Genomic DNA, 26,970 nt, shown 5'->3' with positions numbered 1-26,970 from the left:
AAAACGAAAAAAATAATTGTACTTATGCAAGGTTCAAATAATTTCGAAAGCTTGTAGCGCAAACATAAAAGTGGAATAAATAAATTCCATGCGCGCTACAAGCTTTCGAAATTATTTGAACCTTGGATACAGTTATTTTTTTTCGTTTTATTATCATTATTTATCATGTGTTAACGGATTAACGATTAACGTTAACTTGCGTTAAATCTTGCGAAATGTAACGTTTTAACGTTTAACGAAGTTAATTTTTTTATTAACGGTTTAACGATTAACGAAGTTAACTATTTGATTAACGGTGCCCAGCTATGAATATACCGAACTCTCCCCTACTCGTATTTCTGAAAATTAACACTGAAAAGTAAATAAAACTAAGCATAGTTTTAAAATCAAAGTGCTTAAAATAGTAACTTTACAAAACCAATTTATTAAACTTCATAAGGTTAACGTTACAGCGAGCATTTTAGAGCAGTGTGCAATGAGTTGAAAAATAATTAATTGTGCAAAGAGCTCGGTTATAATTCCTACTAGTAAATTGTCTCGTTACAACATTTAACCCTCGGGGATCCAAGATTTAGGCTTAGGAAATTATTCAAGGAATTACTATCCGAGAAATACAAATCTTGGAATCTTAGATAACTTTCAATCGAAGTCACGGTTCACGCTCGGAGCAGTATGAAATTGCTATTTTCATGGAATATCACATAAGGCGGTAAATCTCTCTTGGGTTTCAGCTCTCAGAAACGTCTCCCACAGGTAAATTATTCCCTTAGAATTAGAATATTCTGAATCGACATTGTGGGCAGTGAATAAGTTAATCATACGCGCCTAAATCTTAAATAAATCCGCTGACAAATATGAATAAAACGTGTATTTGCCAGCAAATTTATCTTTTCTGGAAAATACTGTCTTTTTACGCAATTTAAATTCAATTGAATTCAATGTGGTGCTAGTTAAAAATTCCGTGCGTTTGTTTTGTATTACATACATGTCATAGTGTTTAATTTTACTTAGCAACTAAAGTGTTCCCGCTATTTATTGAAATAGTTTTTCTAGACTGCAAACGGGCTAACTAAGTTCCCTCTTTGTGGAACTGTTCTAATCAAACGACCCAAATAGGAATGACAGTCAACGAAACAAAATAAGACTCAAATCGAGATAACAAACAAAGCATACAGTATAAAATCGAAAACGGCGTACCTACCTACCTTTTGTAAAATAACTCTTGGCGCTTTTTTCTTCCTTTCAACTACAGAATAACACAAATAAATCCTCATCTTTATTTCAAATGTATAATATTCATGTACATGTATTGGTATTTGAATGTAACATAGGTAGTCAATCACATCGGCAAATTCAGCTCGAATGATATGAAAATTGTTTAGGAAACGATCTTGTACTGAACAAGAAATTTAATCCACTCGTAGTTCTCGGCAAATTAAACTTGGTGCAATCCAAAGATAGTTAGCCTTAACACGGTGTACTCGCTTCAACTACATTATTATAACTCATATTATTACATGCTATTCGTTCTTTAGTAAAAACAGTTTATAAAACTGCGTTTTAAATCAACTTTTAAAACGGCTACACGGCAGTTTTGTGCACACAGGATAATTAATTTAATTTTATTAATTCGGTTTGTAACTAGTCAACACTTGTATTACGAGTACGATGCAAAAAGTTCATAACAGTTTGACGAGACCAAATGATATTTTTAAGCGTTAACTCTTTTATGACATAAATTCTCTAACAACAATTAATATTTAATTCTATGTATATTTAATTATCGACACCGCCGGTTTCAATATATCAAAGGAATCGAGTCTATGTTTGGAATCTCCTAATTGTGCCATAGACAAGTATTCTACAGAATTGTGGCTGTTTCGGTTGGTTTAGCAAACAATCAGGCCATTGTCACTTAGGTGATATTAGATATTCATGCCAGGAATAGTATATTTGGTGCTTGAGATTCTAGACTAGAATATTGCTGGGCGATTTCACGATAAACCAATATCTAAATGGATTTAAGACAGTCAACAGTATGTAGTACTATATTCGAACAGAAATTGGTAAAATGTTGCAAATAAAGCTAAAGATTGATAAAAGATATGGAATAATCTTATATGTAGTGAAATGAATTAACCATAATTTGGTTGACGTACGAAAAACAAACTGAGTTAAAATTTTAATCTCCTTACGAGATTTTTACCTGGTCTTATGTGCAAAATTTCCAAAATCTATTGAATCGGAGTTCATAAATGTGTCTTGCTAGTGCTTCTATGTGTATTTCCATAAACCTGTTAAAACATGTATTTCACCGGTGCATTGCCAACAGAAAGTGATCAAGGAGATGAACCGGCTGGGCATGCTGGTAGACCTGTCCCACGTGGGAGAGAACAGCACCCGAGCTGCCATCAGGGTGTCACGGGCTCCGGTCATCTTCAGCCACTCGTCGGTCTACAGCCTCTGCGCCCACAAGCGCAATGTGCCTGATGACATCATCCAGTCTCTGGTAATTATCCGTATTCCATAGTGATTTCCGACAAGTTGGTCCCCTCGTTGGTCTATAGACTTCGCCCCCACAAGCGCAACGTGCTTCATGATATCCTGAATCACCTTGGTTCGTATACTTGTAATTTGTAGTAGGGTACCCACTTGACATCTTCACGCTCTTAGCTCTATCAGCCTCTGCGCACGTAATCGAAACGTGCTTGTTGATTACAGTATCTGATTCGAATATCAACAATTTCTATGAGCATAATTTGTTATTATAACATTTGATATTTTCAAGGTCTGAACCGAAAAGCAACGAAAGAAAATTACATTTACTAGCTATCTTCTTGTAAGTTTCAACGCTGCACCATAAACATAATTGGATGTAATGGGATATTGTGACTCCCGTGAAGTGATTACTTACCGATACTGCCGCTAATATTCAAAGGATGGTCCACGGGAGGCCTTTTCAATGCATTTGCGTCACCTCTACTCCCTCCATTTCAAAATTAATTCTGACTAACAACGTCCCGGGAAATATAATAAAATTCCTTCTTACAATTTCTTACAGCGACGACTTTCGAAAAATTTTCTCCACGTTATAAAGTGGTGCATATTTTCCCTTTAACGTACTGGAATTCTAAAGCGGCACCTTAAATTATTCTGCTGAATTTTTGCGAACAGAAAATGTTCCAAGTTTTACGAAATAAGACTGTTATCGGGGAACGAGCTTAGTCACTATGTCGTCGTGCAGAAGTTGACAATGTTAAAGCAATTTGAATAAAGCTAGAACGCGGTTTTGTGGTACTCGTTTATGCATATCACAAAGTTATTTTGACAAATAAATCTTGACTATACAAACTTTCTGGTTTTAGGCATTCAGAAACTTTAATAGCATTAAATAAGATAAAACTTCATCGATCTTGGGTCGTAATATTTTTCACAGTATCAGAACAAATATTACAGTGAAATTCAACGTAACTTTAGCCAACTTCAAAAACTCCTGGTACCTTTTATTTTATGTAACACGATATCTCTCCATTAAAATTAATAATTATGTGCGAGATGTTGACATTATATTTTTATCGAGATTGTGTTATTATGTTACAAGCCTGCAAGATACTACAAGATAGATTTTTTATATCAATAGGAGGTACTTATTATGTACTAGAACTTGCTTATACAATTTTTTATTTGTGATACCTTTTCTATTAAAACTGATTTGCGATTCAAAAAAAATTTTAATTTTATTCATTTTTGGACTGAACAAAACTGAAACCAATTTATTAGCAGCTAGCCAGAAGCGTTAAACAGAATTGTTATTTAGTTTCCAACTATGTAATGTTTTAGTGAAAAATATTTTTAATTTACATGTTCCTTCTTAATAATGAACAATGTTCTTTTATCATTGTGACAAAATCCATTACTTTATCATTTAACTGCTAATGTTAAATGGAAATTTACCCATGGAGCATAAAATTACTAATGAATAGTAAAACGAAAATAAACCTGCTGCTGCACAGTTGAAACAATTGCACAAATGAATTTTCCGGTAATTGTTGTCGCTATAAAATTTCAATCAGAATGGACAATCTGTTTGCAAGAACAGAACGTTGTTGGCGGGAAAATGAGTTATTGTAATATTTTTAAATAAGTATTTTACTTGGTAATACATCAAGGCATAATAATAAATATATCGCATGATGTATTACAAAATTACTTACAATTTAAAGTCGAAAACCCTGTATCATTTTAAAAATAAATATTGAGTATTTTATACAGTCTGAGCCAGCATTTTTGCAAAAAAAAAGATACCTTTTACAACTCCATTAGTTGGTACAGAGCTTAATGTACGAGCCTTTTTTAGTGTTTACGTCCACCAGCAAATGTTAATATTCTGCTTTCCTTTTCCATTTTTATATATTATGAAAAAGGCATGAATATAACAGTAATTCATTTGCAGAAGGAGAATGGCGGCATCATCATGATCAACTTCTTCCCGGACTTCGTCAAGTGTGCTCCGAACGCGACTCTTTCTGATGTGGCTGGTAAGTCATTATTCAATTTACTACCTAAATTAAGTAAATCGCAGGATAACTTTAGTTAACTAGTGAAAGCTTTACATCTACGATACTACATACTGCTACTACTATAACTTTACAAAAGTACCTAAGTACTGAAGCGTATGAAAACCAAGACAACACATTTATGACCCTTTTTATAGGGAGTCGTGATTTCAAACAATCGTGATAAAATTACAGTCAATAGGTCGGTTAAGGTTGTGTGTTCATGAGAGCTGGGCGAGATACAAAGCTAGAAATAAAAGGTAGGTAGATAAACGATTCTTTTAAACTCTTTTGAACTTCAAAGCAATCGAGAGTTATGAGTAAGATAAGTCCCTATTCGTTTCTCAAGCAAGCTTTTAACTACACGAAGCACACAGCGTCAGCTGTCACAGCTGGCACTCCGCCCCATTACCTCGCACTTCTCTACAGGAAAAGCAGCCGTAAAGCGTGATTACATTCATCTTGTTTTCTTAAAATATCTAGATACCTTAACGGTGTCGCGGAAATGCGAGATGTAATTAGATTTATCTCCTACTTTGCAATGTCATCCTTCATTTTAAGTAAATATCCTCGCTGTCGCGGTGTTTTTGTTTCAAAAGGCAAATTCATATACAAAATGCTCCTTTGGTGCTAATAGAAAATGAAACTGAATCTGCATCATGTAATCTTTATGTTGTTTATAATGTTTACTAACACTAATAAAAAACTAGCTTTCATACATTCAGCAGCTTTTGCATGAAAGAGCTGTTATAAACATCCATTCAGTTAGGATTAAATATCTGAGGACAATAATGCAAAATCAATGGGCCAACAAAAGGTATCGTTAAATCATTTGCCCGCAAAGTTAACCGGGCACGGCTGGAATCGGTGACCGATTGTACCACATTGCACATTTGTACCCCACCGGCCACAACGTCTATTGTTCCGAACGGAACAGTCGCATGATAGTGCGTACAAAGACGGATTCCATGATTGGAAACCCGATTGGATCCAGTATCCATGGATTCTATTCGGATATTACAACTGTTGACGATGGCCACCAGAAGTAGGTAGTTGATAGACCTACATATTGTTAATTATGTAAATGTAGTTACTTATGAATCTAATTTGCCTTTAACCTGAAACTAACTATGTATCTATGTGTGTGTACCTATGTACCTATCAATGAATAGGTATATTTGCACCGTAATAATAATATATTTAACTATGTCAACTGTAAATTGAACATGTCGAACTTACACTGTGTGTATGTGATTTTGGATAATTAAATAAGTAAGCGAATCTGGGTGCGCGCGTAGGTAATAATATTATCGCGCGCCTAGAACATTCCGAGCTAGCCGTTAGCAATGCGGCCCGCTGATTGGCCGGAGGCCTCTCGCCTTTTATGGTGAGAAGCTTCTAGCGGCTCACCGCGCCACACACGCGGCCGAGAGCCGCCAGTCGTCGTCGAACTCTCACCCTCTGCGAACGTACTAGTGCGCACACCCGGACGCGCCTTCATTTTCAACGTACCTACCTGGACTTTCATTTTCATCTATCACCTACGTTCACCCATCGACCTACATCGCCTACAAAGTGGTCCTACGAGCCGAATTTACGATAGTGAACACACAGTGATCCGCCAAAATGTCTTTGCTTCGCTCCCCCCGCGGCGCCGCTGTTAAAACACGCCGACAAATGATGGACGAAGACAAGACAAACAAAGTGAAAGTCGCTAGTGAAGTGTTGAAGAGTGAGGGCAGCCAGTCCACGCGCACATCGTCTGCAGCACGGCGACTCACTATTGAAGCTGCACGCAAGAGGGCGGAAATTGAGATCGAAGCGATCGAAGCCGCAGAAGCAGCCGCAAAATCCGCCGCGAAAGCCGCCGCGGAAGCCGCCGCGAAGAAGGCGGCGATTCGTAAATCGTTACTTGACATAGAACGCCGACCTTGCCGAGCTGGGCTCGGAGGGGAGGAGTGTGAGATCATCGTCTGAGAAAGTGGAAGCTTGGCTTGACACATCACACATTGCAACGACACATCGGGAGGAGAAAGTCACTTGCACCGCGCCCCAGCAGCGTACTGAAATACAAGAGCTGGCGGCTGCACTCACAGTTGCGATCTCCAACGCCGCTGCAATGAACCAAAACGACCAACTGTTGTCAAGATTGGCCACCTCTAAAGACCTACCCATTTACTTCGGTGACCCCCTCAACTGGTTACAGTTCCGGAACGCATACTTCGAGTCCACCGAGATCTGTAAATACACCGACACCGAGAACATGTGGCGCCTTCGTAAATGCCTACGAGGCGAAGCTAAAGACGCAGTATCTTCGCTACTCATCGATTGCACGTCACCTAATGAAATAATCGACATGTTAGAGCTTCGGTTTGGCCGACCTGAAATCATCATGAACAAGATAGTGTCACAACTCAAGAAGATACAACCACTACCTGAAAGTTACCACACCGAATTAGTGCATTTCGCAATCAACATCAAAAACCACGTAGCAGCCGCCCGAGCGATAAAGCAACGCGAGTACCTACTGAGCCCCGAACTCGTAAACATCATCGTGTCAAAGTTACCTACACTACTCGTGACCAAGTGGGCTGACTACGCTTACACCAACCGCGAGTTACACGAGAAACCTAAGTTAGAGTGCTTATCAGACTTTCTATACCTAGAAGCACAAAAAGTAGCCGCGGCCGGTGTTAGCTTCGTTCGTACACAACCAACACGAAGCCAGACGTAAGCCAGAGTACATCAAAAGCTCACACAACAATGTACCTGTCTTTACGAACGACGAGCAGAACAACGACAAGTGTAACTTTTGTAAAACACAAACACACTCACTTGAACAATGCCTAAAGTTCAAGCGAGCCCTACGCAAGGATCGCTGGCGCTTCGCACGTACAGAGAAACTGTGTTTTCAATGCCTACTACCACGACACGCCGATACTACGTGCACAGCCCCCGAGTGTGACGTCGAAGGTTGCGGACTCGGCCACCACCGCCTTCTACATTGGTCGAACCCGCGACCCCAGCAGCAGACGGCATTAGAACGCGACGAACAGCATCTCAGTGAGAGTGACTGCGAAACCGTAAACCATACCACCGCGCTTCAGTGCAACGACGAGTCCCAAGTACTACTGAAAATAGTGCCGGTTACAGTGTACGGTCCGAAAGGCAGTATGCACACGCACGCCTTGCTAGACGACGGTTCGACCGTTTCGTTAATCGCGTCGCGACTCGCGGATGAGGTTGGACTGCACGGAGCGCCTCATACCATGCGCGCTCGTGGTGCATGGGACAATGAACTATCATGTGAGACGGAGATAGTGAACTTTGAAATCGCGAATAGGGACAATAAGCGTTTTAGTTTACAAGCTAGAAAGATTTCCAAACTCAATTTGCCAATGCAAAGTGTAGTTAATGTTGATTTTTGTAAATATGAATGTGTAAACATTGATTTGTGTAAGTGTAATGCCCAGCCTATGTTACTAATCGGGCAAGACAATTGCGACTTAATCGCTCCTATTGAGTGCATAAGGGGAAATCCAGGTGAGCCATACATGACGAAAACGAGCCTAGGATGGTGCGTGCACGGGACAACGAAAAAGGTAAATAAGTCATCTGTTTGCTTTACCACAAACTTGTGTTATGAATCCCGTGAACCAACTCAAAACGTCGCCGCTGCCTGTTGTAATAATACCGACGCGCTGGCCGGTAGCGCGGTCCCGCTCGCACTCGTTGCGTGCGAACAGGCCCCACTTGGGNCTCATGAGTCATGAGTCATGACGTCACTAATTTGCCGGACTCTTATCAAAATACCTGTTTGTATTGAAATCTGTGTTTTGAAAGATATTTTCCAGGTCGTAATTATTTTGTAAAGGTTGACTTATTTCACATAAATATTAATTGTTAATGTTATTTACCTGTGTGCTTTTGAAAATGTTACTTTGTTTATACCTACTTTACCGTTTTTTTTTTTTACGACATCGTCCTATCCCAATACCTACATATTGGAAACTTGTTGGAACCGCGCAACGCTAACCGTGCTTGAGCCAACTGGAACTAAGGTCTGGGACCAACAGCTATGGCTGCGAAGAAGTGACCAGTGAGTGACGCGCGTAGTTTTAACCTTGGTTATGAGTGTCGCAAAGCGACACTAGGGGGGAGGATGTTGACGATGGCCACCAACTATGTATCTATGTGTGTGTACCTATGTACCTATCAATGAATAGGTATATTTGCACCGTAATAATAATATATTTAACTATGTCAACTGTAAATTGAACATGTCGAACTTACACTGTGTGTATGTGATTTTGGATAATTAAATAAGTAAGCGAATCTGGGTGCGCGCGTAGGTAATAATATTATCGCGCGCCTAGAACATTCCGAGCTAGCCGTTAGCAATGCGGCCCGCTGATTGGCCGGAGGCCTCTCGCCTTTTATGGTGAGAAGCTTCTAGCGGCTCACCGCGCCGCACACGCGGCCGAGAGCCGCCAGTCGTCGTCGAACTCTCACCCTCTGCGAACGTACTAGTGCGCACACCCGGACGCGCCTTCATTTTCAACGTACCTACCTGGACTTTCATTTCACCTATCATCATCATTCACCCATCGACCTACATCGCCTACAACAACGTATGGGAGTACGGAACCATGCATTATTGCATGACCTAACTCAATATCAGGAATAGGTTGCGTACCTAGGTTGAATTGCAAAGAGCTTTTTATTGTGAAATCTTTTACATATCAGGCCATGTTGTTACATTCATGTAAAGGCTCACAAAAATCTCAATCCTCTTCCTTCCCAAGCGCCAAAAGTTAGCAGNGAGCCGCCAGTCGTCGTCGAACTCTCGTGATCTGCGAACGTACTAGTGCGCACACCCGGACGCGCCTTCATTTTCAACGTACCTACCTGGACTTTCATTTCATTTATCATCATCGTTCACCCATCGACCTACATCGCCTACAACTAAGTATGTCAGTCAGTCAGTCAGTCAGTCGTTCAGTCACCTTTGAATTATATTTTTTTAGATTTCAACTCTATTCTCAAGAGGTACCGACCTGATGACGGGCGGCGTGATGTACTCCTCGCCCATGGTGACGGTGATGTAGTCTGTGAGCGCGCGGTAGATGCGGTCGCCGCGCAAGCATCAGGCCTCGAAGGCCGCAGGGGGTCGCGGCAGGCCTGTTGGGGCACCGACCTGATGACGGGCGGCGTGATGTACTCCTCGCCCATGGTGACGGTGATGTAGTCTGTGAGCGCGCGGTAGATGCGGTCGCCGCGCAAGCATCAGGCCTCGAAGAAACTTTGTTCGCACGCGATTTTTTACCCTATCTGGGCCCTTGGCTGTATAACAAAATTAATTCTGCTTTTACTTCTATTCGGGATGTAACGTACATAACATGCAAAAAAATTATAACAACCCTACTATTAAAACTAGATTATGAAGCTACAGAGAAATTATTGAAAATATGAGGCATATTACTGACTATATATTTTATATTATCTACATTATATAAAACTTTATTAATTATTCTATGTACGCTATGATTTAAAATGGCGATTTTGTAGGTAGGTATATTATTACGTTATCATATTATTAAGTATTAAAATATCATACTAAAAAAAAGTATTTTACTTTGGCGTACTCAAATATAATAAATAATATGCATTTATTTCGTCTTACAAATATTTTAATTAGATAAAAATACTATACATAGACCCTAAATTATATTATCATTATATCCTTTTGCTCATAAACTGCATCATTTGGTTGACACAATATTTTATTTTATCACAATAACTAATTTGTTTATAAATATTACACATTCGAGTAAACCTAGCGAATGTGTACTGTCTGTTTTGATTGTGCTATGTGGCTATCATGGACGACGTGCTGTCACTACTCTGCCGCAACACAGTTTTATTACTAGCGCGGAGGGTAGTTGTCAATCTCGCCTACCAATGTACTACATAAATTTTTAACATGTACCTTATTTAACATCACGATTGTGTTTTGGACAAATAAAGTTATTATTATTATTATTATTATAGATTCCCGCTAGACAACTTCAATAGCGATTCTCACCTTAGTCGCTCGCTCGACTAGTCTTAATTCAGGCACCCTTTCAATGGAATTATGTTCTGTGTTTTTAAATTGGTTTGGTCTAGTAGTTCAAATAGTTTCCCTTACTTCGGCATTTCCTTATTGTTTGAAAGATGATCATTGTGCTTAATATACTCTATTATAATTAAATTAACATACACGCAGAATTATAAAAACTCGACAGTGAATATCCGGCCGCCATAAATGCTATTTTAGCAAAAAATATTAATAAACTTTGGTATTACGTCATCTACACTTTATTCTATTGTAGTAGTGTTATTGTTTATTCATTATGACGTTCATAGCGCAATTAATTTGATTACCACCAAATGAAAATAATTTCATCGACGTATGTTGTTGGATAATTTAACATTAATTCTACAGCCACTAAATTGATTCACATTTTGGCTTTCACACGTGCTCGTAGTTTTATAAATTAATGTAAATATCATTTTATTATGATATTCAAATTCAAATATTAGTATTTCGGTTTCCGAAGTCAGGACAGAAACATTATTTAATTTTGAATGTAGGTATAATATCGTTTTACAGGAGGGCTTCTACTCTTAAATAAATAAAATCTCTTTGGACAAACATACTCAGTAATGTGCCTGTTTCTTCCACATCTTCTTAGCACCAGCCTAGCCGGTAAAATGCGATGGTAAGTGGTAAAGCTAGCAATGTGTGTACCATACCACACGTCATGGTTTGAATTTAACGAATATTTGCTGGTTATAATAATGCGGTTGGAACGTAAACCGAATAGTTCAAATAACTATACCAAATCTAAATGTTACATTGCGGTCAATGCTGAATATGATCAATTCAAAGAATAAATTAATTAAAAATTGCTTATTTAACTTTAGGATTTAATGCTAATGAGGTTATTTGCTGTGGTTTATATTGTAGGCAGGACTTACCGGTAATGTAGGAATTAAATAATTTTTATTGATCAGTTTTTGATTTTTTTATTTAGAAGCCAAGACTAGATTTATTATACAAAGGCAAGTAATGGCTGTGAAATAGAGCTAAATAATGTTGTTAATAAAATATTTACGATAATAAACTAGATATATTAATGCCCTGTTTCTTAGTAAATTGTCATTGCTTTCGTGATGTAAAATATAAATGAAGAAATAAGCAGTTGCTTCTAAAATTAGGTATCTGAGAAGGGCTCTTAAGTAGACTGGCTGAGGCTCATAATATTCAAGTGGCCGCTAACCTCTAATTTGACGATATTTTAAGTGGTTTTCGTGCATACTAATGCTTTGGATACCATAACTGCCTCTTAACTGAAAGGCTAGTTGAAGTATGTGGACAATAAGTTTCAAAAAATTTCCACATTTTTGTAACATTGTTCATTGATGCTCCACTCTTATTGATCGTGGCGTGATATTATATAGGCTTAAAGCTTTCCTCAATCAATGGACTATCCAACACAAAATATTTTTTCATATCGACCCTGTTGTTCCTGAGATTAGCGCGTTCAACCAAACCATGGTACAAAATAGCGCAGGTGTGCAAACTTCCATTCCCTAGTTTCTATTATAGCGTGAAATACGCCCTTTGTTTGGGGCCCGGTGTTTGCACTGCAAGTCTTCACGGGGAGCACACATCATACCAGCATCGGATTACGGCCTTGGGCTACCCCTTTATTCCGATTCAACTGGTATGGGGTGTAGTACACTGTACAATTTGAACGCCTTTACCCATTACACATTCTAGAAAAATATTAGATTTGACAAATTGACTCTAGATCTTGAGATAAATACTATTAACTATTTATATGAAAAAAACCAAAATAAAAACACCAATCTGTATAAAAAAAATATTTACACTAAGATCCTATTTAAGAACGATATAAAAATTAAAAATATATTTGCTTTTCATCAAATAATAGAAAAAAAAACTACAAAAAGCTTTTTCTGTAAGCTTTTATGTTATGGTTTTGGTCAGGAAAATTCCATAATTATGGCAACAGTAATCAGCCATCATCTGGCGGTCCCATTGACCGTAGATATCATTCTTCCACTATCCTGATGTTCTGGTAGAACCGTTCTGCTTATTCCTCACTGTAATCACCCAGATTATGGGAGAACCTGTCCAAATGACTTTTGTAAAAAAAATAATTAATACTCTAATTAGATACTAATGTGTTAAATTTTTAAAACAATTTAGCAACCAATTCTGAAAAGTCTGGTGCTCTATGACTCCCCAAATATTGTTTGACTACTAAAACAAAGCTTAGCCATGCTTCAGATTCAATTTGTGTTATGTGGTTTACAAATACAGTGTCTTAATAAGAGTACGGATTTGCGGTCAATCGAATTTATTTTTTCCATATTCAAACGGACGTTTCAGGACGTAAGTGATTAGAAAGCTCAGTTCATATCTTTGGCCTTCCAAATTGAAGTCCTTTACGTCCAGCTTGACTCCAGTATGGCAAAGAGTATTCACGAGTCTTGCAGACGATATTGGACCTCCAATATTTATTATTTTATGGAAGTTTTATAAGAAAGTATGCTTGGTAGGTATTTATCACTACCTCCGTGATCTTATTTCTTTGCTTTTGTAAGTTTAGAAGCCAAATATTAACAAAAACTGTTGGGATTGTAAAAGCAAGGTTTTCATAATGAACTCATATTTTTGAGACAAAAAAGCTCTTTAAAAATTAATTTAAAAGACACAAACTGTTAATGTCAAGGTCTAGTAGCTAATTACTAAATTGTTGTAACTACAACTACACTAATACATGAGTAGAAAATAAAACTTAATGGGTATAATCAAATTAATATAAGTTTAGGGAGGGTCGTTTAATTTTTTTCATTGATTTCTTGTGTCTCGTTTATCTCAAGAACCAGAGTCAATCCAAAGAAAGTAAATGCACACCATTTATGTCTAATACAAGTATTTACTAAATCCATTAACAAAATAGATGCCGCAGATTTTTTTATTTTTTTTGTTCCGCAGTGTTATATTTTAAAGACCGATTTAAAATGTTATTATTTTAAATGACACTAACTATATTATTTAAATTATCAGTATTCTTTTAATAAACAACCAAATTACCAGGCAGATTATAGATTCCAGCCCTTGATTAAAACAATTTTTTACCCACACCAATCACACGACAGATATTACTTATGTTTGATATTGGAAAATGTTTTTAGTAATACGGGCCCAAATGAAACTTATATTTTAGATTGAACTTTTAAACAAAAATCTTTTAATGTACTGGATATTACTCGTAGTGTACAAAAAGTGATTACCTATTACGTTACATTACCATTACTCGTATTACTAGAAATGGTTCTGGCTACAGAATTTGCACCTTCGTTTGATGTCTTAAGGCAACATGTTGTGAGTCCCAAGCGAGCTACGAAATTAATCAACAGTCCGCGAACTCCAAACTTTATTATCAACTTGCTTCACTGCAAAGCGAGATTTAATATTAATAAATACAACAACAAGATACAGAACGCACACAGACACAAATGCAATAAACCCCAAGTCACGGGGCCTGTCACATAAGCTGCGGCTGAAATATTTACACAGCTTTTGCCCGCGGCTTCGCGTGAAATTCAGTTTGTCACATTTTTTTTTCACTGTATAATTTTTATAGCTAATGAACATACAAACTGTTATTTTTATTGCTATTCATACTCACATTAATTTAGACAAAATCAAAAGTTAAATTCGTTGAAATCCTTAAAAAAGTCTGAAAGCAATTTATGTACTCGTATTTGAATACCAATTTATTTGAGTAGCAATACAATTCAAATACACTATTTCTTATAACATATTGAAATTACAATTCAAACCGTCCTTAGAAGTCTTTCAAAATTGAATTTATTAGTCATTTATTTGATGAAAATCTTTATCCTTGACACTGCAACTTGCTACGTGAAGAGTCTGGGGAAAGTCAATAAATACATTATTTTTTTACACCGCGTACCGTAAAACGCAGCGTGGGACGTCCACCTACAAAATGGACCGACGACATCGTAAAGGTAGCAGGGAAGCGCTGGATGCAGGCCGCTACCAATCGATTAACATGGAAAGCATTAGGGGAGGCCTATGTTCAGCAGTGGGACAGTAGGACGTCCTATGGCTGAAACGATGTGATGATGATGACATTAATTACATACTTGACATTTTCTTTTTAATCGAATTCAACAAAATGAGGAGGTTTTCATTTAATGACGGATGCATTAATAAAAGAAGACTGCACACAAAACGGTCGTTTGCATGCATCCAGGTCACAACATCGATTAACGTCGAGATAGTCAGCTCGATTAGTTGCATGCTTAATTCGAAACAATCTTGAGTCTTTGGCAGCCTTTTTAGCGTATGCAAATGCTCGTCGCTAAGAGACGGGGCGGATTCCGCCGGCGCATCCCGCATAATTGCTTCGGATGCTGTTGGGTAAACACCAACAATTCAATCTACAGTTACAGGCGAGAAACTAACACATAGGATGCATATGTAATTGCAGGAAAGTTACGCGACTGGTAAAACGTCTTGTAATGGTATTATGACGTCAAATATAATGATAGTAAAGTTGCTAAAGCCACCTGCATTACGTTACCTCAAATCATCGTAATTAATATTCTGAATTTAGTGACTCTAAATGTGTTAATACGCGAGCCGTGTGATTTCGATAGAGTTATTAAAGACCACCCCCCTTACCGAGGATATCTTAAAAGGCGGCTAAAGAGCTAATATGCGAACATAAGGCTTCGCCCCAACTAAAGTGGAGACTAATAACTCGATGAATGATCATCAGAAGATTTGAATACGTTATGGCAAATGTGGCATTACAATGCAACGCAACGTCCTGATGAAAAAGCTTTTGAGGTACTGCTTTAATGAATAATGCACTAGTTATTACGCTCAAGTGGTTAGGTAATCCTTTAATAACAAAAAATACTGGATAATACCACCAGACTATTGAAACCCTTGTGTTGTCCTAGTTAATGCTCGAAAGCATTTTACTCCGGGTTTTATTACGCGAAGGCTGCATTTTTTGCACCACTAGTTTTAAATTAGAACGCTAAATATGCCTGATCATAAACAACAGGTTCATTAACTTTGTTTATTATAATTTCATCGATCTTGGCTCTGAAACTGATATTGCATCCATCCCTATACATATTGTAAATGCAGAAATAACTCTGTCTGTCTATCACGCTTTCAGACCTAAACCAATGAACCAACCAAACCAATGATCAGATTCAAATTTAAATTAATATTGTTATAATTATTGACTGAGATAATCGGGCTTGCCTTCTTATCATATTAATTTTCGGGAAAATAGTGGTCGGTTCGCCTAAGAATGACACAATCTTTAAATCTAACAGAACTTATGCTCGCGAACATAATGTGGTACTATGGTATGTTACCACCACGTCTTGCTGTCGCCTACAGTGCCATTTATATGTGTAACAAAATACCAACCTACTTAACATATTTGAGATACTCTAAAAAGCCCATAAATGCTTGTATCTTTCGCTAAAATGAATTAACATAGACGAATGCACTGTGAATGCTTTTGAATTGTGGTCTATTTCAATTAAATACTTCAAATAATTGCGTGCCATCGTGATGTACAGCATGCAACCGCAATCCACACTACAATTAGTATTTATCTATTTATCTGAATAAGCAGATAAACGTTGGCAGCTTATTCAGTTACCCTCAATGAGGTGAGAGTTTTAAATAGTTGGCATTTTGAAAGGTTTGTTCTCAGACCGTCTTCAGTAATCGCTGGCACGTTGCCGGGACGCTTAGCGCATGCAAATGATCCCGCATCCGCATCCCGCACTATTGCAAAGCGTTCTGCCAGTTAAACACACACCACAAGTATATCAATAGGTAGTTTAAGATCTTGCTGGTGTGCATGCAGCTTTATTGATATTGTTATTGCAGTCACTCTTATGAAGTAACAATTCTTTAGGAAATTCATTTGTTTTGTCAGACACAAAACAAGTGAATGTGGCAAGCCGCTCCTACCTATATTCTCAATTAACTTTAATTTTTAATGTCTATCGTAAAGTCCCAACTGCTGTCAAAAAAGAAATTTGTTCCGCTTTCCTTTTATTGGGCAGTGGCCAGAAATAAAGATGGATGGACCATAAGTCTAATTATATACATATGTATGTGAAGTCAAAAAGCAAAGTAAGGAATACATTTTCACAGCAATGCATAACCTAACTAAAATAATCCTGAAAAACGTGCCAAGTCTCGATTGAGACAATTTGGAAAATTAGATACGTATTTTTTGAAACGTTTGAATTCCAACTTCACATCTGAAATCGCACGAATCGTTTACGAATCCCTCTATGATTGGAGAAAATTCGTACCTATTCGAATTTGAATTCAAGCACTTCGTAAATCCTACAAAATCTTATAAAGAGCCAAATCTTACAGCGCATTCATATCACAGGCGCTAAGCGTGAGACGCAAATAAAAGGTAATAATATTTTATTTAAATAAACAGATATTAAACGACATACAAAATATTTTTCAATACTTTTAACAGTAAGTGTGACCAGTGTTTTTAGACTGATATTTCATGATTTAACACAACTTTAGTTAAAATGAGTTCAACAACGACCGAAGTTTCTTTAAAGTCTTGTTACTCCATAAAATCCCAACAACATACTAGGACTACTTCGTCCTAAAACTGTCTTGCCATCGTATACAGTGTAAACGCTCGCTGAATTCTTCCAGAAAGTGTGTTAGGAGCACCGTTTGCTTTGCGCTCGACATAGCGGAAGCACTACCAAGTAGGTAGATATGATTTATCGCCGGGTTCCATCTTTTGACGCACTTTTTCAGATTTGACAGTTATTTTCTTGTTTGATTTGACCTACAATATTTTAAGTCAAATATTCCCATTAAATACACAATACTACTATACACTCGATATTGAAAAGCCAAAAAATTATATCCATTTTAGGTGATGGTAGGTCTGACATGTATACAATTTTGTTATTTTCACTCGTTAAATATTTGTTATTTCAAAAATATTGCTGTTTTATTTACTTCGTAAAAAGTGTAATTGTTCAACGATATGAACACGTGGTATAGGTAACAGGTTTATACCTCGGTATTGACGAGTTGATGTGTTCTACACTAATAGGTTACTCGTGTGTAAACCCTATTGACAAGTCATTCACTAAGCGACATAGCAGAGAGATTGTGCCATAAGCCAGGGGTCGGCAACCAGTGGCTCATGAGTCACAAAATATCTTTCGAAGTTGCGACTCTTCATTTTACATTTCAAATTCAATCAATCAAAATTTCAATCAAAAGCCTTACAAAATAAGCAATTTTCCACCACGATCACGTTAGTTGTAATATAAAAAATGGCAATAACGAATGACTCTACATATAAAATTAGCGCGTTATGAAAATTGATACTTTGACTTTTCCAGTTCAAAAGGTTGACGACCCCAAGCCTAGTTCATTCAATATGGTTTCGGAAATTAGATGCACTGATCTGTCACAAGTGGCCACTCCACACCTCACACAAAACGCTTGTCGCTGTCAAGCTGCTTTTCATCAGCTCCAAATGAGATTTGCTGGCCAAAACGCGATGCGAATTCATATGCTCGCTAAAGCATGCCATTCCAACACCGTGACGTGCGTGTAACCAAAAAGTGATGGAGTCGATATTCGTCAATGATTAAAGTAGAATAAGAAGTAGGTATATCGGCATACACCAATATTATTAACGCATTGCATCACATACAGCAACATGAAATTGTATTGGACTTCACCGGTACTAATAATAATTTCCTCCAAATTCCGTATTAGAGAGCTATTGTAATTGATGAACACAGCTTTCATATTATCAATAATGGCTATGCGTATTTACTCTGGTAGGCAAATATCACGGATAATGCCTTACTTACATAACATAATATTGATGATTAATGAAAATACTCATAGAGAATACCTACATAACATTTTCTATTATCTATTAATGAATTTATAGCGCTGTATAGTTAACTTAACGTGAATTTTGTGTTCTAAAATTAATAGAAGACTCCAATTACTTGAATTGTAAGTCGACACACATCTGAACACATTGAAGTAAGTCATTTGTGATATCAAGTCGCTTTCTCAGAAACAAAAAGCTTTAAGCCTGAGAATGCGGACGTGTATTCGCTAAGGAGCGAATAATATGTCCCGCGACGGCCTTGTTCCACGAAGCCGTGTCTTCAGGAAGCCACATGAATTGTCTCTACATTGGCTGAGTAGTTTTCGCTGAACCTGCCACTAGATAATAATATGTCGTAATAAGTAATTGTGGTGTGCTGGGACTTGGCATTAGTTCCGCGACGTTGGCTGCTTTATAATCCATCTGTGTGTCATGTAAAATTACTTATACTTAGATAAAATACTTTCTCTACTAGACATGACTTATATTACTTAAAATATTAATCTTTTCATTCTAACCCTCTCCACCAACGACTTATGTTAAAGATCAACAATAATATTTTTATTTTATCTTTTTAGTTAAAACATATAAATTTTTGCAAGCTATATAGAAAAGTCTTAATACGCCACTCGATAGGTTTTGAGAAATATTTTTTAAGACATTATGCCGCCAAAAGTCGGTCGTTTTAATATTTTCAAATTTTGATATACCCTTTGTCACTCTCAAACTACTAAGAGTAGGCGCACACCGTTGATTTTTAGTTGGCCGATAGTTGTGCCCGATTTTAAATTGTATGAAGAATCGGCCAAATCGAATCGGCGTAGTGTGCGCACTCCCATACATGCCCATACTGATCAACTGCCCGACTAAACTATCGGCCGACGAAAAATCAACGGTGTGCGCCTACTCTTAGACGAATCTAACGATACCCCACATGCCATAGTTTGTTGACTTTTTTTTTTCATTTTCACATAATGGCGTGGACGCCATTCAAAATGGTTTGAATTTTAACTAACGTCATAATTGTATTTAGTGACACTCGCCGGACTAAGAGAAATCGATTGACGTGCGGATCATAAAAATCGGCCCAGGCGTTTTGTCTCTATGTATAATGCCATTCAATGCTTCAAAGGAACATTATTACATACCTAGGCTGTTAAACACAATACTACTCCTTTGCGTCGCGCAGTCGGATAATAATGCAAGTTGCAGATAAAACAGTCTGTCACTGATCATAAACGGTTGCTCGCGAGCCAAATGTTGCTCGTGTTCATTCGCATACGTTCGCCATTCCTTGCGTCTCAAATAGTCTTCTCCGGTCAATGGCAGTTCGCTGTCCTTTATGCTAGGTTTTTCAATAGTTTAAAATATAGGTAAAATATATGCGTGTACCCTACCTACATACAATGTATTTCCTAAAATATATTTACTAGTTTTGAATGGTTGGTTTCTGATGAAATCTAACTAAAGTGATAGTTCACAAGAACAAAGCGCACGAACAGATATAATGTAGAAAAAGACACCACCAACAAAAGAGAGATCAGTTTGAGTTTAATCGTTAGCAGTTCGGATCATAAATCCCAGTTTAGTGAATATATGCAAGGCAAGTTTCACCAGCGCTCGCTAACTTCAGTTAACAATGCAAGCCGCAGCTAATGGAGATTGCTAGCATTCGGCAGTCATCGGGTAACGTTGTACTGATAACGGAACTTCACGGAAAACCTGATTCGGTGTTTAAACTCTACCTCAAACTGATTCGGTTACGTAAGCGTTTAAGTGCTCAATCGAGTGTTGTTAGGGCACCACCACACTTCGGTTTGGCACAATAGTTGACAGCCACTACTTAGTGGTTTTATTCAACCAGAACTTGGAGGGACGACGGACAAGATTTAGTTTTAGAATTAAGATGGGAGTTTATTAGCATAATCAATTCCTATTAGTTTGCGAGCTCTTCGTCATATTTTGGCATGACATAGTTACATTAATTTTCATTATAAGAGTTCAGGCAGTTTAAAGGCAAATGCTTTAATAAACTGACTCAATTGATTGAACAAATAGATGGCAAATAATTTACGTGTACTAATCAGTAACCTTTACATATAGTAGTAACCATCCATTTTGTCTCGACTGTAGGAGCACGGCCCTCTAATTTACCAGAGGCTAATAGAGGCACGCTGGCACAGACAGGTTGGAGAAGCTTGGGGGAACTTAATATCGTAATAATGAAGCCTAGACTGTAAACTGTTTGTATACCTATTACAAATAAATAAATAAATTGGTGCTAGATAATACAGCAGCTCTATGAACGTAGTAGAGCAGTGCCTGTCAAACAGCAGACACAGCACGTCAAACTCACGCCTGCTGTTTGCCCGCAGTTTACGGCTGGGTTGCACCATCTTACTTTATCTTTAAAAAACGTCAAAAATCTGTCAAACTCCATACAAAAAAAGCACCGGTTATCCTACCTATAGCTACGGTTAAAGTTAGGTGGTGCAACTCAGCCTAAGGGTTAGGTATCTCACACACATTCACGGCACGGCCTCTAATTTCATAAACATTTGCTTCAATTTTTTCAAATTACGGAGTTAATTGTGTAAAAGATACAACATATTCAGTACAAAGAGCGCGCCGGACTGGCTTTAATAATAGGGACAATATTATTTGATCCTCTAAAAACTAATTGATCTTTTTTGTATGTGCACTTTTAAATATAAATGATGTATTTTATTATATTTTATCTTTATATTAATTATTGGGTCTATATTAGTTGATCTACGGATAAATTATAAATGGTCTTCATTTAAGGTGACATAATATTTATGTTTAACATACTCTTTTAATATTTGGTAAACAAAAATAATATTTGATCCTCTTTTTTAGTTATTGATCTTTAATTTTGTTAATTTGATGATTTTTATATCAAGTTTGCCTTTTAATATTGATCACCTAATAAATACATTTCGATCTATGTATAACTTAACTTTAAAATATATTTGATCTAACTAAAAATATTATTGGTTAATATTTAATTTACTCGGTACTTTGTGGTTGAGTGACAATCGTCCGTCATTGGTCACTGAGTTGGCCAAGGGCTTAGCGGCCAATAAGCAAGCAGAATGGTACATTGCCATGTTTGTTTAAATTGCTAGCTTTGCTTAGTTTGGGACTAGAGGCGCTATGTAAAATAATTTCTTACTTCTGACATCCCTGAACCCGACATCATAATTTTTACCTCTTTATTTTGTTTTCAAATCGCAAGATTGATTTTCTCTTAGTATACCGATCTCGACCGTGATCAGTGACCATAAAGTCATCTGTCAACGGGTTGATTAGACACGATAAAAGCACTAAACGATATTTGTTTACTTTTAGTGCGACATCGGGTCGTAAGGACCTGATGAGACGTGGTCGCTTACTATGGGCCTCATAAGAAGGCTCAAGGTCACCCAAAGGGCGATGGAGCGGGCTATGCTCGGAGTTTCCCTGCGTGATCGAATCAGAAATGAGGAGATCCGCAGGAGAACCAAAGTAACCGACATAGCTCGCAGAATTGCTAAAATCAAGTGGCAGTGGGCGGGGCACATAGCTCGCAGAGACTATGGCCGTTGGGGCAGGAAAGTTCTCGAGTGGCGACCACGGGCTGGAAGACGTAGCGTGGGCAGGCCTCCTACTAGGTGGACCGACGATCTGGTAAAGGTCGCGGGAAGAGCCTGGATGCGGGCAGCGCAGGACCGTTCGTTGTGGAAAACCTTGGGGGAGGCCTTTGTCCAGCAGTGGACGTCATTTGGCTGAAAAAGAAAAGAAGAAAAAGAAGAAGTTATTATAGAAGAGGAATATTTTCATGTCGCAAATATTTTATTTGTATTTAATTTGCTGCTTTACAAGCTTTAATTAGTTGTTACCAAGATAATCAAAATAATGTATTTAATTACGTTTAGACAGACGACTATACCCCGATTATGGTGTAAATATAATTGTGTTTTCACAACAGTTACCTGGTGAGACTATGTAACAAATTGCGAGATCTCCCATGTTACGGCTAGCAACGTCTGTGGAACATAAGAGGTAGCGGATTCTTATTTCCTCTATCATTAGGTATTTATACCTTAAAATTATCTTTATAAAATAACAATATCCAGGTAACTACTGAGCGTTTTGTCAAGAAGAGTATGAATTTCCATAAAACTATTTTGCTTTCACTCATTCGATCACCGAAGCTTGGTTTTTTATCAGGAGCCTGGTATCACATCTTGTTTGTATCTGGTATTTCACCTACTGGTTCTAATAGCTCTCATTTACTGTATCAATAATAATGTCATGATTTCGTTTCAGCTCATGACGCAATCTCGTGTCGTGTGCGCCTATGCTTAATATAGCCAAGATTGTTTACTGTGCCCGCTCTCCGCTCCCGCTACAGCGCGTCCCTCGCTGCTTCCCAAGACGATGGCAAACCCTTCCTGGGTTCCGAGTGGCGTGTACTAATAGCTCTCATTTGCTGCAGCAGTCATGATGTCATGATCCCGTGTCGGCTCATGACGCGCTCTCGTGTCGTGTGCGCCTTGATATAGTCGAGTTAGCCAAGTTTGTTTACTGTACCCGCTCTACGCTCCCGCTAAAGCGCGTCTCTCGCTGCGTCCCAAGACGATGGCAAACCCTTCCTTGGTTCCGCGTGGCGTGTACTAATAGCTCTCATTTGCTGCAGCAGTCATGATGTCATGATCCCGTGTCGGTTCATGACGCGCTCCCGTGTCGTGTGCGCCTTAATTAGTGGCGACATCGTGACATGGAGTTCACGTGCGGATTGAATACGTGGGCAGGAGTACCGCGGAAGTAAGACATGATTTGCGTAGGTAAAAACGGTTTGGAGAAATGGAACACTATTTAAGGCCGGGTAGCAGAGAAAATGGCGAAAATGAGGTTTTCATTTTTCATTTTTGAGGTACTAAACAGTAAAATTAAAGGCTAAGATTTTTATTGGGCATAGTTGAGGATATTTTCTAGGGCTATTAACGGATGGAAACACGATTTNATTTATACAAATCGAATTATTTAAAAAAGTATCACAATATTAAATATTTGGTGCTCATTTCTTTTATTTTTGAGGACCAACAAGTAACGATCAGATATAATTTTTACATCTCAAATTTTTTTTGCGTAGTTCAAAAGAGGTTAAAATATCGATCGATTTCATTTATTTTATGTCTCAAAGAAAGAGGATCAATCATTAAAATAGATGACCATTTAGATTTTTTTATTTGCCGTTTTTGCTAATTTAAAAAGATCATTTAAATACATGCCTTAATAATATGCTTAGCATGACTCATAAAAACATATTAACAAAGCAAAAATGTAACATGAAAAGATACTATGGGTAACTAACGGGCTATAAATCCTACCAAACAATATTTTATAAAAGATATTATAAAAAGACAAATTGGAACTGCGCTTATAACTTGCTGGAATTTCACGCTGAATCCGAAAATATACGAAGCAAATATTTTCCATTGTATGCTTAATATGGTATAATAAAACGTGAATGCCATTAGTCGAGTTTTTGGATTACAGAATAAATGTAAAACCATTTGGAATAGTTTTTATTTTCTGGAATAAATTGGTTTCGTCCATCACTGACCACAGCTAGCTGGCGAATTCCACACTATTCAAATCTCTCTCACTTTACAAGCATACAATTAAAATATTGGTCACAATTCTAGGAAATGGATAATGATAATTATGATAATTAAATGGTTAACCGAAAGAGAACTTGATTTCAATAGCAATTTATTTGATTTAATTAAAGTAAAATACAGTAATAAATTAAATACGGTTTGTCTGTATTGATTATGTATGAGTATGAATGATTTTGATTATCATCAGGTATGTCCATTAAATTATTTGCCTGCCATTGGTCTCTGTGTATCACGATAAACACAATATAATGAAGGTGTGCACAGGTCGTCATGAAACCCACGTCAATTTGCCAAAACAATAGTATGTCATCAGTTGAGAGAGCTATGATAAATCAATTGTTACATACATTTTGTATGGCAATACAAACTTATAATGCCACATTCTTGATAACTCGTCTTTATTTTTGGTTTTCAAGCAACTAAAGTTACAGTTAATTGAAAAATATGGAATTTAGGCTAGGATTAATACACAAAACAGCCTTTTTGTTTGGTAAAGTGAATAAACAGATCCTTGATTACTAAGTTATGTAGGGAGACATTTTAATATCTGTTTCCGTACAGTCGACAGTACATTAGACTACAATTTCAAAGCAATTTGGTACCTACGAGTATTACCGCATAAGATAGACAAGAATATAATCGCTTGGTGCTGACTGTACAAGGTATTATATTCACCTCGTTTGGGTTTATTGAATTTTGCTCTTAACGAAAATTTTGCTGAGGACATATTGAGCAGCGCCACGGTAGCGTGTTGACGCTTAAACAAAAACAACAGGTTTCACCGTAAATAAACGCTGCAACGAGCTGATTCGTAGAATAATTATACTTGATTGTTATTGCTTCTTCTTAGCAATGAAATTAAATAATATGAATGGTTGGTACTTAGTTGATATTTAAGCTAAGCTTTGTTGTAATTTTCCACGTGGACATCCATTATCTTACTTATTTAGAAATATTATCGGGAAGATTAATTTACTATTTTTCTTTTTCTATGAAATACCTATTACAGACCAGCTAAGCAGACCAATGTATATAACTTTCATCATAGACCAATCAACAAAATGTTTTACAAATAAAACTGTTAACAGTTTAGCGAAAATACAACACAGCTAGGTTTCGTGGAAAGGGAAAACAAACAGGCCATCTCTATTAACTGCGATTTAGCGCACTTTTAACACGACCCGCGTGAATGCTCTGAAATGAACAAGCGGGCGAGTTTGTTGCAGTTTGCCTCCAAAAAGTTATTTTACACTACACAGGGTGGAATTTTATTATGCCACCTGAAGGGAAGTATTAATAATATGTAGATAGAAAAAAAATCCACCCAGTATTTCGCCCGTATACTTACATCTCTTGTTAATGGAATGTCCAAGAGGACCACAAATGTTCACTATAGACATTTGATCGGAACACAGGTGGTACAAATAAATGGAAATCACTTTGTATAACGGTTCCGAATTTGGTTATGATGACCAGCAGACAGAAACCTTGTTTCTGCCCTCAGTTATTACATAGAAAAACGAGGAATCTAGGTACCTACTAAGAATAGCACTCTTTATTGAAATATTTTTAAACCTAAACACTTAGTGGTTCATTTACATTCAAATGGCAAGGGCACCTTAACTAAAGTGGATATAAACCGACTGAACATTATTAAATTCAATGAAAACAAAGCGTTAACCCGAAAGGCAGTTTATAATTGCCTATTATTTTAGATACTTCGAAAACCCATTTTAAGACTGCTATTTGGGCACAATACAAAACAAAACACTATTCTATATAAATAAAGACAATACCAACCTACTCGATTTTGTGCACAATACAAAGTAAAATATTATGTAATGTTGTACCTAAGTGTTATACCTATACCTAACTGAATCCTTTATATTCTACGAATTTTAACTCGCCCTTATGAAACCCATACCAACATTGCAACTTGTACATGATGAATTATCAGCAACTCTAAAGTGACATAAAGACGCAATGGTAATTTGTTTCCAACAAACTAAAATTTCTGAATATTTCGCACAAAAAAACAATGCGACAAAAGTAATGCTAAACAGGCAATACACGCTACTGAGCTCAATCTTCAGTATTCTTCTTCTAGGGTTTTGCAAATGTGATAATAATTTGAATTATTATTTTCAGAACATTTCCACTATGTGAAGCGGATGATTGGCGCTGACTATGTCGGCATTGGCGGCGACTTCGACGGCGTGAACAGGTAATAATATATCTTGTATTAGTATGTAAAGTAATATGTATAGTCTGACGTGCTGTTGTCTGCTCATAAGATAATAACGCATCTATGCAGTCGTAATAAGTCCTATTTTGTAACAAAAAATAGTCGAATGTGCTGTTGACTCTACAATCTAATGACCACTGAAACCTCTTATTCGATTAGGGCTAAGGGTTAATTTTAATGAAAATATATTGAAAAACTAAAGATTTACGCATTTATCTTGAATTTATCGACTGAACACAGCTTCAATATTGACGGCATACAACACTAGTCTGTTTGCTTCGTACAAAGCCATAGCAAACCCTAAATAATAGGTGTGCTTGTTAGCAAATAATTTAGAGGCACAATACCATAGGCCTTCGATATTACTCGTACGAGTATAATATACTTAGTCTCTAAATAGTTCAAGATCCATATAAAGGTCTCTTTGT

The 26,970-nt window shown here is 37.2% G+C and overlaps 1 protein-coding gene across 1 annotated transcript; it reads left to right on the top strand.

Moving 5' to 3' along the window:
• The first annotated feature begins 2,015 nt into the window (after positions 1–2,015).
• On the top strand, positions 2,016–26,525 carry LOC114353847 (dipeptidase 1-like). The gene is made up of 4 exons (XM_028305971.1): positions 2,016–2,036; positions 2,333–2,509; positions 4,454–4,538; positions 26,446–26,525. The coding sequence occupies exons 1-4, from the start codon at positions 2,016–2,018 to the stop codon at positions 26,523–26,525; spliced, it is 363 nt and encodes a 120-aa protein (XP_028161772.1).
• Positions 26,526–26,970: the final 445 nt, after the last annotated feature.

Source organism: Ostrinia furnacalis, unplaced genomic scaffold, assembly GCF_004193835.3.
Source record: "Ostrinia furnacalis isolate ACB-3 unplaced genomic scaffold, ASM419383v2 OfSCF1848, whole genome shotgun sequence".
NCBI classification, from domain to species: Eukaryota; Metazoa; Arthropoda; class Insecta; order Lepidoptera; family Crambidae; genus Ostrinia; species Ostrinia furnacalis.
This window is presented reverse-complemented; position numbering and strand designations above follow the sequence as displayed.

Excerpts from the sequence above, each read along its gene's own strand:
- LOC114353847 (XM_028305971.1), top strand. The coding sequence starts at position 2,016 with ATGGATTTAAGACAGTCAACA. Across the intron at positions 2,037-2,332 it reads TGGATTTAAGACAGTCAACA|AAAGTGATCAAGGAGATGAA; the intron begins GTATGTAGTACT and ends CATTGCCAACAG. Across the intron at positions 4,539-26,445 it reads GACTCTTTCTGATGTGGCTG|AACATTTCCACTATGTGAAG; the intron begins GTAAGTCATTAT and ends TATTATTTTCAG.